General features: G+C 41.0%; 1 protein-coding gene across 5 annotated transcripts in view; it reads left to right on the forward strand.

Annotated features, from left to right (window-relative positions):
• GRIA1 (glutamate receptor, ionotropic, AMPA 1) overlaps positions 1-19,546 on the forward strand; it is a 579,065-nt gene that overhangs the window by 282,213 nt on the left and 277,306 nt on the right. For 4 of the 5 annotated variants that reach the window (XM_006863902.1, XM_006863903.1, XM_006863905.1 and 1 more), the window contains exon 3: positions 10,215-10,454. The exons of the other annotated variant lie outside the window; for it this stretch is intronic. In XM_006863902.1, the coding sequence (XP_006863964.1) occupies positions 10,215-10,454 (240 nt within the window). The remainder of the gene's footprint in view (positions 1-10,214; positions 10,455-19,546) is intronic. 5 annotated transcript variants of the gene reach the window in all.

Genomic DNA, 19,546 nt, shown 5'->3' on the forward strand with positions numbered 1-19,546 from the left:
TAAAGTAATATTTACTCAAATATCATTTCATTTTATTTTCTTCCTAACAGTTTGTTCTGAGTTGTCATTGAGTTGGCTGTGATTCGTGGCAGCTCCATCTACAACAGAATGAAACACTGCACAATCACTGCCATACTTGAATCCATTTAGTGCCCATTATGTAGTACTACCTACCTAGGTGCTTCATCTTATGGCACTATGGGACAATGTTCTCTTGTGAGCCATCGCACATTCATTGACTAAGTAGATCACCAGACCTTTCTTCCTAGTGTTCTCTGCCCTCTCTAGACACTCAGCTCCATTACAGCAAGTGCTTGTCATAGCCTGTGTTGTATTCCACTAGCCCAGCTTGCTGCTTGACATGTACTAAATGCTTAGTAAATATTTGTTAGACGTATAGATGAATACATAGCTAGAAGAAAGATAACATAAAATAAATAGGAAATCTTTAATGTATAGAACTATACGGCTAGGCTCCCCAATGAATACAAGTGTTTACATTTCTCCTCTATTAAACCAAAAGTTTGAGAAGCATTGATTTAGTGTAAAGTCCTCTTGTGCAGATGGGAGATACGCTGCCTGAAGAGGGAAGGAAGGGACTTGTTCAGAATTGCTTCCTTGCATTGACATCTCTGGAACCACATCAGGCACCTGAGAAGTTTTCAGTTTCCCTCTTCCCTCTCCCCTGCTTTGATATGTCAGCCTGAAATGTGAGTCTAAATTCCGAGACCAAAGTGCCCAGCCTTGTATCTAATTCTTAGCCTCATGTGGAGCATCACATCTCATTGGTTTTCAGTGTCTGGTCATTAATACCCATGTTTCATAATAAATGGCACAAATCTGAGTGGCAATGATGGCTGCTCCTCTTCCGAATCTCCCTTTGCCACCATATCCCAGCTGCGCTCCAAGAAGCTGAGAGAAACCCAAAGCCAAGTGACATGTGAGGCTGATGAATTACACAGGAACTTAACACCTTTAACCCTTACAAGGTCATGGACAATCAAGTCCCCAGCCATCTCAACTCGGTACCATAGCTCCCACCCCAGCCATGGGGATGTTTCTGGAGTTTCTCTAATGCCCCTCCCACTCTCTCACCTCAGTACTGGTCCTCTGCTTAGACAATCCCTGAGTGGCGTAGACAGCTAAGTACTCAGCTACTAACTGGAAGTTGGTGGTTCGAATCTACCCAGAGGTGTCTCAGAAAAAAGGCCTGATGATCTATTTTAGAAAAACAAAACAGTCATTGAAAATCGTATGGAGCAGGGTTTTATTCTGACACACATGGGCATACCGTGAGTCAGAGTTGACTCACGCTAATTAGTTTGAGAGTTTTGTTTGTTTTTTCGCTTGAATATAGACACAAGGTGCTTAGCTCAAAACCTGGCTTATAGTAAATACTGGCCAATACTGACTGCAAAGGTAGTTATGATCATGTATTTGTTTATCTGCAGTTAACTATTGCATTCCCAGACAGATCTTTCCTCATTTAAACCCTGGACAACAGTTGGTTTTCTTATTGTTGTTAAGTGCTGTTGAGTTGGTTCTGACAAATAGCAACTCTATGTAGGGTTTCCAAGGAGCAGCTGGTGAGCTTGAACCGCCAACCATGTGGTACAAATCAGCTTTGCAGTCAAGCACCTTAACCCACAGTGCAACAGCAGGACTTCCCTTGATGTAAAACCTAGAAGATTACTGGTAAATCCTGTGAAGGCAGGAAACATGTCTTTCCTTGTGTCATCTCTGTGCCCCAATTTTCTGGTGATATTAGTTTCTGTTGCTCAATAAATAGTCGTTGCAAGGAATAATAGGTTTTACCTAGGCAGTCCCCACTTCCCAGAAACTATAGGAATCCCAAGTACTTGTGACATGGTTTAGACAGGATGGAAACAATTTATATTTATCATGAAATCCTGGTGCGGCTTTGTCGAATAGGCACTGGACAGCTAACTGCAAGGATGGGGGTTCAAACCCACCATAGCAACTATACAGGGTTGCTATGAGGAGGAACCAACTCCTTGGCACTTAACAACAACGACAATGGTAATTCTTTGCGTGTGGTGGACTTATTTTTTCTGGAATAAAAGAGCACATAAAGAGGTCAAGCAGCCCTCTAGCCTCTGAATGAAAGTACACTTAACATCACAAGGTTAGAATTAGATTGAGAATATCATTCCCACCAATAAAAATGGAATGATTTGTGAACAGGAATGGGTGTCTAAAAGTCCCCCACCCACTCACACTTTCTATTTCTCTCTCCCAAAATGAAGCTGTCCTGTCAGCTCATTATCCACTATTTACAGTAAGGCTGCCACATTCCCAGGGACTGGAGCCAGGAGCCCAAGAGAAATGTCGGTGAAAAGGCCTTAAATGAAGTGACAATAAAAAAAAAAAAAAAGAGTTGCTAATACCAGGAGTTCCCTCCCTGGGAGAGAGCTGTCAGGGCAAGTGCCCAGGGTTGGAAGATTTATTGATACTAAGTGGATGATGCCTTAACAAGGAGTGATTATCAAAGAGGCCTGAGCAAACCTGGGATAGAATTGGTTACCCAGCACTATGCTGTGTGTGGGTTTCCTGCCCTTGCCAGTTTCTGCCCTTCTGCCTCTCCAAGAGGGAATTCCTGGCCTCGTTTTTCACTCATTCTGATTGTTGGAAACATTCTGCTACAAAATGTCTTGGAGGCAGGGACCTCGGAATCTGACAACCCTGGCAGGGTTCCCAAGTGAGCCCAGTCTCTTCTTTCCCTGCCAGACCTTTGCTGCCTATGTTCCTTCTACCTGAAATGTTCTTTATGCATACACAATTACACCCAGTCCCCTCTCCTGCCTAATGCCACTGCTTTCTGTGGGGAGCTTACTTTGAGGTCCCGGAAGGCTAGATGTCCTTGCCTGAACCCTGTACTCTTCCCTGCCACAGCACTATACTGAGTTACTTTTGCCTGGGTAGTTTTCTATCTCTCTCATTGTTACCATAATGTCTAAAAGCTTGATGATGAGGTGGGATGGGTGGGTGAATAGACAACTGCTATTGTTGCTGTTGTTAAGTGTGAAGCACTAGCGAGTCAGTTCTGACTCATAGCAACCCTGTATAGGGTTTCCAGGGAGTGGCTGGTGGGTTTTAACCTCTGAGAAATCCAGTGCTTATCCTGCAGTGCCAAACTAGGACTCCAATAGACAACTAACAGGATAAATATACATATATGTGCTCATTAGAATTTCCACAGAGTAGAGGGGATATAAGGAGTTCTGGTAGCATAGTGGTTACGAATTGGACTATGAACCTCAAGGTCAGCAGTTCAAAACTACCAGCTGTTATGCAGGAGAAAGATGAGGATTTCTGCTCCCGTAAAGATTTACAGCCTCGGAAATCCTGTACATGGTCACTATGAGTCGGAACCAACTCCACAGCACGTAACAACAACAGCAAGAGGGGATATAGCACTGTGGGATAAGCACTGGACTGTTAGCCACAAGGTCAGCAGTTCAAACCCACCAGCTGCTTCTTGGAAACTTTATACAGGGTCACTGTGAGTCAGAACTGACTTCACAGCACTTACAACAACAACATAGGGGATATACATGAAGTACCACACCCAGTTGTATTTTTGTTTCTGGGGCTTTGTAAATATTTGCTGGAGTTAAAGCTCTCATCTTTGTACCAGGAGCACTGGTAGGGCTCAAACCACCAGCCTTGGTTTGCAGTCCAGTGTTTCTCCTACAGAGTCACTGTGCCTCCCTACATTTTGTTGTTAAGTCAGTTTGATTCATAGTGATCCTGTGTAGGATTTCCAAGGCATGACCAGGGATTGGAACTGCTGACTTTGGAGTTAGAAGTTCAGTTCTTATCCTAAAGCTCCACACTAGGACTCTCCTCTTATGTTTTTGAGGGTAGTAGATCACAGAGAGGGAGTGTGGTAGCTCAGTAGGGTAAACACTGGACTCTGACCCACAAGGTCAGCAGTTCAAACCTACCAATGGTTCCTCAGAAACCCTATACAGGGTTGCTGTGAGTTGGAGCCAACTTGACGTCATATAGCAACAACATCACAGACGAGTGTTCACACTCTATACCCAGAGTTGTAGAGCTGAGATCTTGCTTTGTCTTGTGCTTGTCGCTGGCCTTTCTTTCCTAAATTGTAGTCTACCTTAAGCTCTGGTGGCATAGTGGGTTTCACACTGGATTTCTAACTGCAAAGTCATCAGTTCGAACCCACTGGCCACTCTGGTGGATAAAGATGAGGCTTTCTGCTCCCATAAAGATTTATAGCCCCGGAAACCCTGTACAGGATTGCTATGAGTCGGAACTGACTCCACGGCACATAACAACAACAACAACAAAGATTTAAAGCCAACAAAGATTTAAAGCCTCAAAAACCCTGTTCACTCAGGGTCACTATGAGTCAGAACTGACTCATCAGTACATAACAACAACACAGCAGTCTACCTTGTGACATGAAAGGAGTTGATGCACAGGAAAGTCCTTGGGTGGTATCTGGCACTTAGTCGGTGCTCAGATGTTAGCTTTTATTTATTACTATCAGAAGGCATTGTATCCACCGCTATTTTCTTAAATGGCAGATACCACATGGTCCAGCCTACTCTGATTCAACACCATCATGCTGAGGGTCTATAATTAGACACAGTAGAGTTCTGATTCTGCTTTTTAATGTCCTGGTTTCTTCTCTCTTGCCTGCCACATCTTATAATGCAGGCCCTATCTCTAGCACTCCTTTATTCCACTCTCTACTAGGTAACTAACTCACACAATGGATTAGAAATGATAGCAATGCTCTGGAAGGAAGTATAAGCATTTAGATTGGATGCCAAGATTTTGGTACAATCAAATCCAAGACCTTGGAGTCCTTTCCCTGTGAAAAATCTGACCAATGAATAAGTATAGTATTTTCTACTCATTAAGTATTTTCCAATTAATTAGACTGCAATCTAGATAGAAAGTTAGAGCCTGGAGGAATGTTAAATATCATGGAATAAAACTATCATTTTACAGATGGGAAAACTAAGGCCAGGGAATATGTGGAATTTGCTGAGGGTCACACAAGTATTTTGTAGTGATTAAATCAAAAACAAAATTCAATCTGCTGGCATGTAATCTAGTACTTCTTCTACAAGACCACATTATGTGTCCTTATTGAATATTTATTGTGACAGATTCAAAGAAATGCCTCACACGTACTAATTATATGAGTATTTCTCAACATTTTTCTAGTGAAGGCATTCTCCCACAGGCCTTGGGTTGACAGTGTATCATGTCCTCTGATGCTACTCTGGTTTAGCAGAAATGAAGAGGCAGGTTGAAGGTCAAATATTCAATAACTGTGGAAGCCATTGGTTATTTAGTATAAGTCCAGGTTAGGCTACCTCTGAGCCATGCTCCTTTAGAGAATAAAGGGACAATTGTACCCTTCCAGCCCTGGAGGGCAAAGCACTCAGTTTAAGGGAAGAGACTTTTGCAGAAGGGAAACAGCAAATGAAAAAAACAAACCCATTACTATGGAGTTGATTCCAACACATAGGTATTCTATAGGACAAGTAGAACTGCTCCATAGGGCTTCTGAGACTTTAAATCTATACAGAAACAGATTGCCACATCTTTCTTCCACAGAATTATTGGTAGGCTTGAATTGCCAATTTTTTGGTTAGTAGCCCAACACCTAACCCACTGTTCCAGTAGGTTTCATTCTGGGGAAAACAGGGATGTAATTTCTGGGAGAGGAAAATATCTTGACCTCCTCTGTGTTTAATCTGCCTCCTCCCATTCTTCTACCCTCATCCCACCTTTTCCTCCATGACCTCTAAAACCCTAGCTAGAAACACCAGCCATTAAGGCCCTGGAAGCCCAACTAAATGTGTGAAATCAAGGAGATGATGTAAAGGAACAGATCTGGAACATAAGATTTATATCCCACAAGATAATATTTCATAGCAGCAAGGGGAGAAGAGATCCTAAAAACACCGTAGAGACCATATTATAATATTTTAACGGGGCTTATGTACTCCCCATACACTTCACTCTGTAAGATGGAATGTGCATTTTGACAAATCTATATTTAACATGGGAAAAATAATACACAATATAGGTTTCCAGGTGGAGACATCCATATTTATGGAAATCTTGATTCTGGCAATTACAATCGACATTTTAAGACAGCACCTATTGTCTACTTTGAAAAGAATGAGTGTCCTCATTAGGGTGAAGGAGAAAATATTGAGAGTGGTGGAAAATAAACAGCCATCTCAGAATGCAATTATCCAAACAAATGCTAATGATCAGACAGCTATCCAGAACAGAAGGCCAGGTTGAACCTCTCTGTTGTGGTTCAGTTCCATTCCATTCTATCTGTGGGGCATGTGTTCCTCACATCATGCACTCATTATTCATTCAGCAAATATTATTAAGTTCCCCAGGCATTGTGCTGGTTTGGGGGAACACATGAGACCCTTGTTTCCAAGGAATTCATGTTGACCTAAGCAGCGACAAACATATACAAGTAAAACAAAGATTTTTGATTTCACATTGTCTAGAAAGCGTTGAGGAACCCAGCTGGCACAATGAGAAAGTGCTAGGCTGCTTAATCCACAGTGACTCTGTGTCTGAAAGATCTGGCAATCTGCTCTAATAGAGATTACAGCCAAGAAAACTTTATGAGGTAGTTCTACTCTGTCATGTGGGGTAGCTCTGAGTTGGAATTAACTGGAAGATACACAACAACAACCACAGGAAGCACTGAATTTCTGTTTATGATGATGAATAATTTGGTAATGAATATTGGTTATGGTTGCATGGTGTGAGCGAGGTAATTGCTATCACTGACTTTACATATGAAAAATGTTGAATTGAACTGCAAGGTTGGCAGTTCAAACTCACCAGGTGCCCATCAGAAACTCTATACAGGACTGCCATGAGTCAGAACCAACTTAACAGTTCTTAGCAACAACAGCAGCATACACAATTTTAAAAGAAAATGTTTTTCATATAATGATGATTTCAGAAGGGACGGAAGCAAGACAGGATGGAGTGAAGGAGCTGGAGGTGAGAAGGAGGGAAGAGTCAGTATTTAGATGAGGTAGTCAAGGAGGGCCTCTGCAAGGAGGCAATGTTTGAACTGAGATACAATGACTGAAGAGTTCTCTATGCAAAGAGGCAAAGGAAGAACCTTGCAGGCAGAGGAAGGATCAGTCAATGCAGAATCCTCCAAGACAGAATGAACTCACAATTCCAAGGAGCAGAGCAAAGACCAGTGTGGCAAGAGCAGAAAGCAAAATGAAGACTGTAATGTAGGAGAGAGCAGAAGGCAGGTCTGAAGTTTAGGACTTTTTCTGTGTGCAATGGGAAACCTGACAATAACCCTTTAAGAGGTTTTGCACAAAGAAAGAAAACAATGTGCTTTGTTTTGTTTTATTTTTAATGAACAAGATGCCTCTAGCTTCTTAATTAATAAAACTAAGTGCCATAAAGCTACCTTTAGAAATTAGGAGAGCTGTGGAGTGGGCTAAGAGCAGATTTTCATAAGATACTGATTTGAAAGAATCACAGTGGACTGTGAGCCTGTAGAGGTAGTGAGTGTCCAGTAGCTGGAGGTATGTAAGCATGTGTTAACTATTGTCTGTCGTATTTCTTCCTATAGTTGGAAAGTTGGTTTTCAGTGGATGGGAGTCTGGATAGATGACTTCCGTGTCTCACTCTATATCTTTAAGTGATGATGATTTCTCTGGGGACTGAGAACTGAGACCCACAGTAGGCAACCAAAGTTGTTGTTATGAAGTGTTGTCGAGTAGGTTCTGACCCATAGCAACACTGTATAGGGTTTCCAAGGAGCAGCTGGTGAGCTTGAACCGCTGACCTTGCAGTTCAAATGGCTTTGCAATCTGGCGCATTAACCCACAGCACCACACCAGGACTCCATAGGCAACCAGTGACCAGTGTTTAATTGAATTATTTGGTGCAGCATGGCCCATACATGAGTAAGTGTTCACCAGAAAAACATTCTGGGGCAAATAGATTAGGCAAGATTTGTTAGTACAGGACTCTCAAAATCATTTATGCTAGTGAAAACGCAAGATAGGAACAGAATGTACATCATCTTCCAAGCATATTGGACTAGAGAATTATTTTCCTCTCTTTAAGGAGCACATTGTTCCATAGGACATATTTAGGGTCGTGGAAGCAGATAATGCGATAAAAAGAGCCCAGGATCTGAGACCTGGGCTTTTTCATCTTAAAAATTGATAATAGTGATGAGGATAAAATAGCCTAATATATGTGAAAAGACTACCTGGTACTATAAAATATTATTATGACAATGACTCACCTGCCTAACTGTCTTGAAAGGGTAATTTTCAGACATTGGGGATGGCGTTGGGGTTTGTTCCCTGACCAGATAAAGACTATGAACCTCACCCTGAGATGGTTGTTTGCCACTGAATCTGTTCCAAATCATAGCGACCCTGTATTGGACTTTCAGGCTACAAATCTTTACACAAGCAGAAAGCCTCATCTTTCTCCCATGCAGCAGCTGGTGAATTTGAACTTCTGACCTGTGGATAACAGTCCAACATGTAACCCACTTTGCTACCAGACCTCCTTTTTCATCCTGTATCACATATTAAAATAAAGCTCAGTACCTTACTGACCTGGAGTTTAGCCTTGGTCTTGACTGGCATTGTATTCTAATCTGAAATCTAACCAACTGCAAACCAGAATTGGTAACTTCACAGGGATGCTACAAAATGCATCCTTTGGGGATGTTCACATGGCTAAGCTATTACTATGGTTGATATACTGGGAGGTCTGCAAATCAGCTAGCAGGATGTACAAGCACAAAATAAACATCAGCAGAGAAATGTACAGTGAAAGCTAAAGGCTAGGCTGGGGAAATAAACAATTGTTTTCTTAAGCGTGTATCGGCAGCAATAGCTGGCAGACTTCCTTCTTTGTAGCATTGTTTTATACTTTACCTTAGGCAGAGTAATGGAAAGATCATTGGATTAGGAGACAGTGGGATTGTGCAGCTCAGATATGCCCAGGTTGTGTTAAATTCCTTTCCCCTTTAACAGGTGATAGAATCATCCCATTCCTTTTCATTGTAAAGGTAAAGTGAGATAACACATAAGTATGCTTTCTATACATGGATACTATAATTAATAACCATGACAACATCTGGCATATAATAAGCCATTTCTATCTAATCCATTCTGATTTATGGTAGCCCTATAGAGACCCATAGGACAGAGTAGAATTGCCTCAGAGGGTTCCCAAGACTGGAAGTCTTTTCAGAAACAGACTTCCACATCTTTCTCCCACTGAGCACCTGGTGGATTCAGACTACCGAATTTCCGATAGTAGTGAAGGCATTTAATAAATTCACTGCCATCCAGTAAATTTCAACTGACAGCATCCATATATAGTATTTTCAAGACTGGAAATCTATATGAAAGCAGATGGCCTCATCTTTCTCCCTGTGGAGCAGTGAGAACAGCTGGTGGGTTTGAACCAGTGACCTTGTGGTTAGTTTGCCACTAAGACTCCTTAAGCTATAAAATGCTGCTATTGCTGTGTGTCATTTAGTTAGTTCCATCTCATAGCCACCCTGTATAGGATTTCCAAGGTTACAAGTCTTTACAGAAGCCGCAAGTCTCATCTTTCTTGCTCTATGTATAGATTTCCTCATGAGCACAGTTGAGTCCAGTGGATTCCAACTGCTGGCCTTGGTGTTAGTAGCCCAACACATCACTCACTACACTACCAGGGCTCCTGAGGTATATAATGTTGTTGTTGATGTTAAGTGCTTTCAAGTTAGTTCCTACTCATAGCGACCCTGTAGAGGGCTTCCAGGGAGTGACTGGTGAGTTGGAACCACTGACCTTGCAGTTGAGATCAACCACGTAGTCCAGTGCTTACCTTATGTTGCCACTCCAGGAGTCCTTGAGGAATGTAATAACCACCTAATCAATATTGTATTAGACAGATGGGGGGTGGATTATGTGGAATGGATGAATAAGTAGAATGAACAGACATTTGGATAGATTCTTGTGTTGAAAGGATGATGGATTGGCTAATTGGATGGGTGGTGGATGGATGATAGATAGATGGATGAGTGATGGGTTGGATGAATGGACAGATGCATGAATTAGTTTGGGAACTGTTTGATAGCTTGTTTATAGTGTCTCATACCGTTTTATCCTTCTTTTCTCTTCCAGTTTGTTCTCAGTTCTCCAAAGGAGTGTATGCCATCTTTGGGTTTTATGAGCGGAGGACTGTCAACATGCTGACCTCCTTCTGTGGGGCCCTCCATGTCTGCTTCATTACCCCGAGCTTTCCTGTCGACACATCCAATCAATTTGTCCTCCAGCTGCGCCCTGAGCTACAGGATGCCCTCATCAGCATCATCGACCATTACAAGTGGCAGAAATTTGTCTACATTTATGATGCTGACCGGGGTAAGCCAGGGTTGGGGGAGATGAGACCAGTTAAGGGATGGATAGAAAGTTTCCAGAAAGAAGAAATGATGCCTCTCTGCTTTCGTGGGAGGTATGGAGGGATGATCCAGAGATACTTCATTTCTGTGGATGGATGTGTCAGTGGCTAATCTCTAACTCACAGTGTGGAAACACATCCTTTGTCAAATTAATCTTCTCTACATACCTGGACTGTATGGCTCATCAAATTTTCATGACTGCTGAGTCCAGACTCAAAGCCCAGGGACCCCAGTGGAATGGCTTATAGCTCACAGCATGATCTTTAGGAATACAGACTCTGGAACCAGACAAAAGAGACTTGTATGACTTTCGACAAGCTTCCTGTTCTTTAGTTTCCCCATGTATGTAGTAGGAATGTTATGTCATCATTTCTTCCTCTCTATCATGGAGTCCTGGTGTGGCACTATAGCACTGGACCGCAAGCTTGGTTTGAACAGCAAGATCACCCTGAGTCGGAACTGACTCAATGGCACTTGATAATAACAACATAATGGAGATAACAACAATCTCCATTTCATTGAGATATCACTAGGTGTAATGAGATTGGTGGTGTTATTAAGTGCCATTGACTCAGTTCCAACTCACAGCGACCAAGTATAGGGTTTCTAAGGAATGAATGGTGAGTTTGAACTGACGAGCTTATGGTTCAAACTGAACTTTTGATCCTTTGCTTATCCTACAGTGCCTGACACATAGACAATTCTTCATATATACAGGTTCGCTATGAGTTGGAATCAACTCGACGGCAGCGTTCTTGGTCTTGGTTTCGGTAATCACACTCCCCACTGTCATCATCAAACCTTTCTGGCTTTGTAGTTCTGTCCCAATTTAAATACAGAATTTTAGGTTAGATTTTCCAAGCACTTTCTGTGCTTTTTTCTTTTATGCTTCTTCACTTACCTAGTCCCATTTTCTAGAAGGCAAGTCCCCTCTCAATCCTGCCTGTGTAAATCCTTCTCCTGCCTGTGTAAATCCTTCTCCTCTTCTGCTCAAACATCATTTTCCCTATTCCCTTATGCTCTGCATGAGAACTTTCTTTTTCTAGTTCTTGCAGTGTTTAACTTAAAATTCCCCACCTTCCTCTTGAATACCAAAGGATCCTCTAAGAACTCAGTCATTATCAGTGTAAATAAGTGAATGGATCACTCAAGGACTCCTTGGAATTGAGGCAGAAAAGTCTTAACCCTGGCATGTTATGAAAATGCTTTTTCAGGAGGAGTTGTTGTTGTTGTTACGTACCTTTGAATCAATTCTGATTCATAATGACCCTGTATAGAGTATCTGAGGAGCAGCCGGTGGGTTTGAACTGCTCACCCTGTGGTGTGTAGTCTAGAGCAATTCTACAGTGCCACACCAGGAATTAGGTGGGTATTAATCATATGGGAAGGAGCAGGTATAGGTAGAGACCAGAAACACTGTGGCTTTCTCAGTTGCCCCCTTCCCTCTCCCTTATTTTGATGATTTCCCTCCTTCACCACTGTGGATGTGACCTGGAGAAGGGCTATTTCAGGACAACTTTGCAACATAATGTAGCTGAAGGCATGGAGGTAGCAAAGCTTGAAAAACATAACTCTGCTTGTAGAGAGCGTCTTTGAGTCTCTCAGCAGCACCCACACTCTTGAAAGCACTCTGCCTGCCTCAGAACACTGAGATCAGAGCTTTGCTACTTGCTAGCTGTGTGACCTTAGGCCAATGACTGCACATCTCTAAGCCTCAATTTTCATACTGCAGACAGAGATAATGATACTAGTACACACCTTGCAGGATAAGTGAATTTAGATTAGGTAAGACCAGTGAGAAGGAGCCCTGGTGTGGCACTGTAGGATAAACACTAGACCACAAGGTCAGTGGTTCAAACTCACCAGCTACTCCTTGGAAACCCTGAACAGGGTCGCTGTGAGTTGGAACCAACATGACAGCATTTAACAACAACAACAACACCAATATTGAAGTGTGAAGGGCTCCTAGGAACGCAGTGATTGAGTATTTCACTACTAAACAAAGGGTCAGTGACTAAAGCCCGCCATTCCACTGGAGAAGAATGTGGCACTTCATGTCTGGAAATCCTACTCTGTCCTCTAGAGAGTTAGAATTGACTCCGGGTAATGGATTTGGGTTGTTTTATGTTTTAAGCTAGTAGAGGAGTCCCTGAGTGGCACAAACAGTTAAGTACTATGCTGCTAGCTGAAAGGTTGTCTGTTCTAACCCATCCCGAGATGCCTCAGAACAAAAGCCAAATAATCTGCTTACAAAAGGGTTACAACCACAAAAATCCCATAAAGCACAGTTCTACTCTGAGACAAATGGGGTCCCCATGAATCTGAATCCATTTGAGAGCAGCTGGTACTGGGATATTAGTCAAAAAGTGCCAAACAAATAGCAAGCTTTCTGTAAATGTGATAATCAGACACACCAAACAACTTGTACTGAATCAGAAACAAAATAGGAAGACTTAGCTGAATCAATTTGAGGCCAGGCACCTATAGGCAAGATAAATTGTGTTACTTGGATTCAGAATTGATTTATATATAAAAGATTGATGTATAATACAAGACTGACATTAACATCTATGATAGGCAGATGTTCACATCCTAATCCATAAAATGTATGAATTATGTCCCTTCCATGACAAAGAGATTAAGGGTGTAGATAATTTGAAGGTTGCTAATCATCTGACTTTAAAATAGGAAGATTGTTCTGGATTACCTGGGTGGTCCCAGAGTAATAATAAAAATCCTTATATGTTGAGGAAGGATACAGAAGAGTCAGAGTCAGAATGATGTAATGTGCAAAAGATATAACCAGCTATCAATGACTGTGAAGATGGAGGAAGGGGCCATGAGCTAAGGAATGCAGGCAGCTTCCTCCAGAAGAAGCTGGACAAAGTTAACACAATGGATTTTCTCCTAGAGCTTTCAGAAGAGAACACAGTCCTGAGAACTCATTGCTTTTAACCCAGTGAAACCCTTGTCAAATGTAAGATAATAATCATGCACTGTTTCAATCCATTGTTGTTAATTGCCATCAAATTGGTCCTGAGAACAGCTGATGATTTTGTGGTAACTTGTTATAGCAGCAAGAGGAAATGAGTACAACATCCAAGTCTCAAACATGAAACAAAATGCATTAAGTGACAAACTCTTCTAGCATGTAGCTATTAATCAGAAGTTATGTTGTTAAAGTGCCATCAAGTCAGTTCCAACTCATAATGACCCTGCATAGGGTTTCTGGGAGTCCTGGTGTGGCGCTGTGGGCTAATGCATCAGATTGTAAAGTCATTTGAACTGCAAGGTCAGTGGTTCAAGCCCACCAGCTGCTCCTTGGAAACCCTATACAGGGTTGATATGCGTCAGAATCGACTAGATGGCATGTAACAACAACATAGGGTTTCTGAGGCTTTAAATCTTTGTGGGAACTGAAAGCCTCATCTTTCTCCCACAGAATGACTGTTGGATTTCAGTCTGTTGCTTATCTTATGGAACCACCACACTCCCATAAGTCAGAAGTAAACTAGTTTAATTCAGTGCAAACTTATTGAGCAAAATATCACAGTGGCTAGTGGATAAGTTTTATACTGATAAGAGCTTGACAGTTCAAACTCACCAGCTGCTTTGTGGGTGACAGATGTCATATAGTCTGTTTCTGTAAAGATTCATTATTCTTCTTGTTGTTAAGTGCTATCGAGTCGGTTCCAACTTGTAGCAACCCTGTATAGAGTTTCCAAAGAATAGCTGGTGAGTTTGAACTACCGACCTTGTGGTTCAAACCAACCTTGCAGTCTAGTGCTTATCCTACAGTGCCACTCCAGGGCTTTTTCTTAGATAATATCAAGTCTGGTACAACTCGTAGTGATCCTTTGTACCACAAAAGGAAACATTCTGTCCTATGCTATCCTCACAATCAGTGATGTGTTTGAGCCCCTGTTCCAACTACTATATAATGCCATCTCATTGAGGGTCTTTTCCCCCCCTAAGTATCATACCATTTTCCAGAGTCTTGTCCCTCCTGATAACATAGCCAAAGTATGTGAAATAAAATGTCACCATCCTTACTTCTAAGAAGCATTCTGACAAAATTTCTTCCAAAATATACTTATCCCTTCCCTGATCATCCACGGTATGTTCAAAATTCTTTGGCAGCACCATAATTCAAACGCATCAATTATTTTCCAGTTTTCCTTGTTCATTGCCAGCTTTTGAATGCATATGAGGTGACTGAAAATACCATGGCTTGGTTCAGGCACACCTTATTCCCCAAAATGTCATCTTTGCTCCTGAATTTTTTTAAAGCTTTTATTGTGAGTTGAGTGATAGTTTACATGAAGAACATCAGTTCTGCAATTATCCTATTATATTTTGTCTCATTGCAATGATTATAATGCTCTCCATGCATCACCATTCAGTGGTATTTGCTTATATTCCCTATGTTTTGTTTCGTTTATGATATACACAAAAACACTCAAGAATATATAACCATTTAAACAACCAAAGGGCACATTCTGCAAGCCTGCCTCCTGGCCACCAGCATACAACCTTTCTCTCTCCATGAGTCTAATGTCCTCAATTGCTCTATCATCTTTGCCTCCATCTCTGGTGTCGCTGCTTCTCTGGATAGGATCCCACATTCTGCTCGTGCTCTTCTCCCTTGGGGCCTCTGTTCCTGGATGTAAGTTTAACTACTCCCCCCCTTTATGTTACAAAACTTGTATCTTTACAGTAGTGACAATTACACTTAGTCATGATAACAGTTACTCACTATTGAATCATAAGAATCTTATCCCCATCTCCTTTCACCAGATCTGTCTAGACAAGATGGAAACAATTCAGTAGGTACTATGCCTTCCCCTGCACACTCTGAAACTAAACACTCTCTTGAAAATTTGTAAGCCAGTCACTTCGTGCCTTTATACCCCCATTTACTTATCCAATGTCTAAGTTGCCCATCCCTATCAACCCTTTGTACAGAGGGGATAAGTTTGTTCCTTAATGTGAAGACTCCTTCCCTCTCAGTTGGTATTTTGAACTGCTACATCCATAAGTATAGGTCAAGTTCATCAAATTGTATCAATTTATGCTTGTTTCCTTTGTCAAATTTAATCATCCTTTATTTGAGTTCTGATCATCAAGTCATTGAAGCTAGGTAAAATGGGTACTAGCTGTAAGTTTGGGTGTTCTTATACATCTCCCCTCACTTTATATCAGCTGGATGCTTCACTCTCAGAAATAGCCCTCCATGGTTAGGTGCGTGTCCATGGGTTTAGGAGTCCTCAGGTCTCACCACAGTTTGGACCAATTGCCAGGTCAATGGGAGTCTATGGAATGTGGTCAAACTCAGCCCATATCTTCATTGCTGCCTTTGCCCCCACTTCTACTCACCAGTAGATCAGTGTGGTCGCTAGCAAGCTTACATGCCTGCTTGTGTGATCCCTTTGAGTTTCAGTCATGGAGGTGGGTTTGTCCTGAAGGGACTTGATTGCTTGACTTGATGTCTCCCTGGTGAAAAACTTGCTTGTTCTTTGTAGTAGCCAGTCAGACTGCTGCTTTTGTTTCCAATTGTTCCTGCTGATCTTTCTTTCAAGAAGTATCTTCTGTTCCTCTAGCCACTCCAGGCTGGTCTTCATGTCCTTTCAAGTGGGAATGCCCCATCTAGAAGGCTCTGGATGGGGCTCAGGATTCCACCTAAAAGTCCTATACCCTACAAAGGCTCCGCAGTAAGCCTATTTCACCAGGCTAGTTCTAGAACTCCATTTAGGTATTCCAATCAGTTGAAAATGGGCTTTTTTTTCTATAATTATGTTTCTGAATATTCCTTGTTGTCACACTCAAGTGTCTGTTTTACAATAGTAGGCAAGGGAAACCAACATTCATAGGACAGTCAGGCATCTTAATATTATTTCCCCTCTTTTACCCATTCAGACTATGCCTCGATCCCTGTATAACAGAGTCCCATTAGTCCAAGTTTGAGCATACATAACTATTTACCTCTGCCCATTTAACCCATGGAAACCTGCCTAAGTGTTCCCTTATCTACCTTGTTCTTCCATCTCCCTCCCGCTTCTTGTGTATTGCCCTCACCACACCCAAACTATGATGTGTCTATCCCCTAACCTGTGTTCTACCAGCCCTCCCTCCCACCCCTGGTAACCAAAAAAAAAAAAAGGTTTTTTTTTTTTCTTTCTTTTTAGTATGTGTATCTTTTCTTAAGCTTCATATTTTTAAAGTTTCCATCCTCTTCTTGAATTTTCATTTTCTTGGTATGTTGTGAAGTATTAATTTTCGTTAAGGTTACCCTATATTCTATTAACTTTTCCCTCCAATTAAAACAGTCTGTTTTACCTCGCAATCTACCTGACCTCCTCATCACCGGGATCTCTGTTCTATATTTTTTACCTTCTTTCACATTGTAATTGTTTTGATCATAGACTGACCTCCCAGATCCTTTGAATTTGTTCTTGTGGTTTTGTTTTGTTCTGGATTCTTTCATCTGTCAATTGAGTTCCAGGTGGTGCTGCCATGTATGTCAATCTCTGGTTGTTGTTTGTTCTTAGTCCAAAGAACTACCTTTAGGATGTTTTGAAATGCTGGGTTAGCTTTGACCAAGTCCCTTAGCTTTTGTTTATCCTGGAATGTTTTAATTGCACCATCATATTTGATTGACAGCTTTTTTGGGTAGATGATTCTTGGTTGGCAGTTTTTTGTTTTGTTTTTTCTTTCAGGGATTTATATATGTCTCTCCTCTGCCACCTTCAGAAGCATGGCTTCTGCTGAAAGATCAGAGCTTAATCATATTTGCTTGCTTTTTTAAGTAACACTTCTCTTTTCCCTACCTGCTTTCAGGATTCTCTATTTATCTTTGATTTTGAACAGCTTGATTATGATATGTCTTGGTGATTGGTGATTTTTTGGGGGGTGTCTATCCTTCCAGGGGTTTGTTGATCTTCTTGAATGACTATCTTTTCATTTTTCAGGATGTTAGGGAAATTTTCTTCCAGCAACCCTTCAACTAGCTCCTCTGTGGTCTTCAATGATTCTTACTGTTCTGGAATTCCAATAATTCTCAAGTTATTCCTCTTCATGTTGTCCACCATGAGTCTTAGACTTTCTTCATGTTTTTTAGTCCTTTTTTCTTCTTGCTTTTTTATCTTAGCAGTATTGAAAGATTTGCCTTCCAGCTTGCTAGTTCTGGCTTCCATCTCTTCAGTTCTACTCTTTTGCCCTTTCAGTGTATTGTCCTTTCCTGATGTTGTATTATTAAGTATTTTACCTGTTTTTGCAGAATTTGAATTGTTTCCAATGCTATTTCTATCTTATTTGATTGTTCCTGTAGCACTTTCCTGACTTCTTCCTTATTTTTATCTACCCTTCGGTGGAGCACTTGGATACACTTCAATATCATTTTCATGAATTCCTTTTCTTTACGTTGAGGTGTAATCTATATTAAAGGTCATAGTCTTTGACCTTCATCAGTAAGAGCTTCAAGTCCTTTTCATTTTCAGTAACTAAGACTGTATAATCTGCACATCAGAGGTTGTTAATGAGCCCTCTGTCCATTCTGATGCTGCATTCTTTAAATAGTCCAGTTTCTCAGATTATTTGCTCAGAATATACATTGAATATATAGAATGAAAGGATACAATTCTGACACACATCTTTCCTAAGATGTTTTCTTTGATAGACTGAATCTTGGTATATGTACAGGTTCCACATGAGCACAATTAAATGTTCTTGAATTCCCATTCTTTGAAATGTCACCCATAGTTTGTTATGATACACACAGTTGAATGTCTCTATATAGTCAGTAAAACATATGTAAACACCTTTCTGATATTTTCTGTTTTAAGATCCATTTGATACCAGTAATGCAATCTCTCTTTTCAAATCCTCATCAAAATAGGGTTTCAATTTCTGGCAGTTCCCTATTGGTGTATGACTGCAATCACGTTTGAATTATTTTCAGCAAAACTTTACTTGCATGTGCTATTAATGATACTGCTTGATAATTTCTGCATTCTGTTGGATCTTCTTTCTTCAGAACAGGCACAGATAGGATCTCTTCCAGCCAGTTAGCCATGCAATGGGTTTTATTGAACATCTATTGTGTGTGATACACTATATTAAGTTTTGAGGATATATTAACCATTCACTTATTTGATCAACAGTATGATAAAACAAAACCCATTGCCGTTGAGTTTTTGACTCAGGACCTCATGTGTTAGAGAGAACTGTGCTCCATACGATTTTTTTAGTTGCAATCTTACAGAAGCAGATATCAGGATTTTCTATCATAGTGCCACTGAGTGTGTTTGTAATGCCAATCCATAGTAGTTGAGTACAAATTATTTGCACCACCAAGAGAATTGAGTCAACAATTATTAGATGCCCATTTAGATGTTGTTGTTCTTGTTGTTAAATGAAGTTAAATCAGTTCCAACTCACAGTGACCCTGTATAGGGTTTCCAAGGAGCTACTCATGGTTTAAACCTCTGACTTTGTTCTTAACAGTCCATTGCTTATCTTACAGTACCATTCTAGGATCACATTTACATGCTAGGTTCATACATTCGGTAAACAGTACTGAGTGTCCAATAAAAATAACAGTTAACATTTATGAAACATTTGAGTTGGATTCAAGTCTACATCAATGATATGGTTCACTGAAGGACATTCTTGTTGTTCTGGTTAGGTGCCATGGAGTCAGTACTGACTCATAGCGAAGTTATGCACATCAGAATGAAACACTGCCTGATCCTGGGCCAATCTCACTATTGTTGCCACACTTGAGCCCATTGATGCTGCCACTTGTTCAATTCATCTTGCTGGATTCCTCTTTTTCTCTGACCATCCACCTTACCAAACATGTTATCTTTCTCCAGTGACTGGTCCCTCCTGAAAATATGCCCGAAGTATGAGAGTCAAAGTTTTGGCCATCCTGGCCTCTAACTTGCACTCTGGCTGCATTTCTTCCAACACAGATTGTTGGTTCTTTTGGCAGCCCATGGCACTTTCAATATTCTCCTCCAACACCATAACTCAAATGCATCAATTCTTCTATGA

This window comes from Chrysochloris asiatica, unplaced genomic scaffold, assembly GCF_000296735.1.
Source record: "Chrysochloris asiatica unplaced genomic scaffold, ChrAsi1.0 scaffold00057, whole genome shotgun sequence".
NCBI classification, from domain to species: Eukaryota; Metazoa; Chordata; class Mammalia; order Afrosoricida; family Chrysochloridae; genus Chrysochloris; species Chrysochloris asiatica.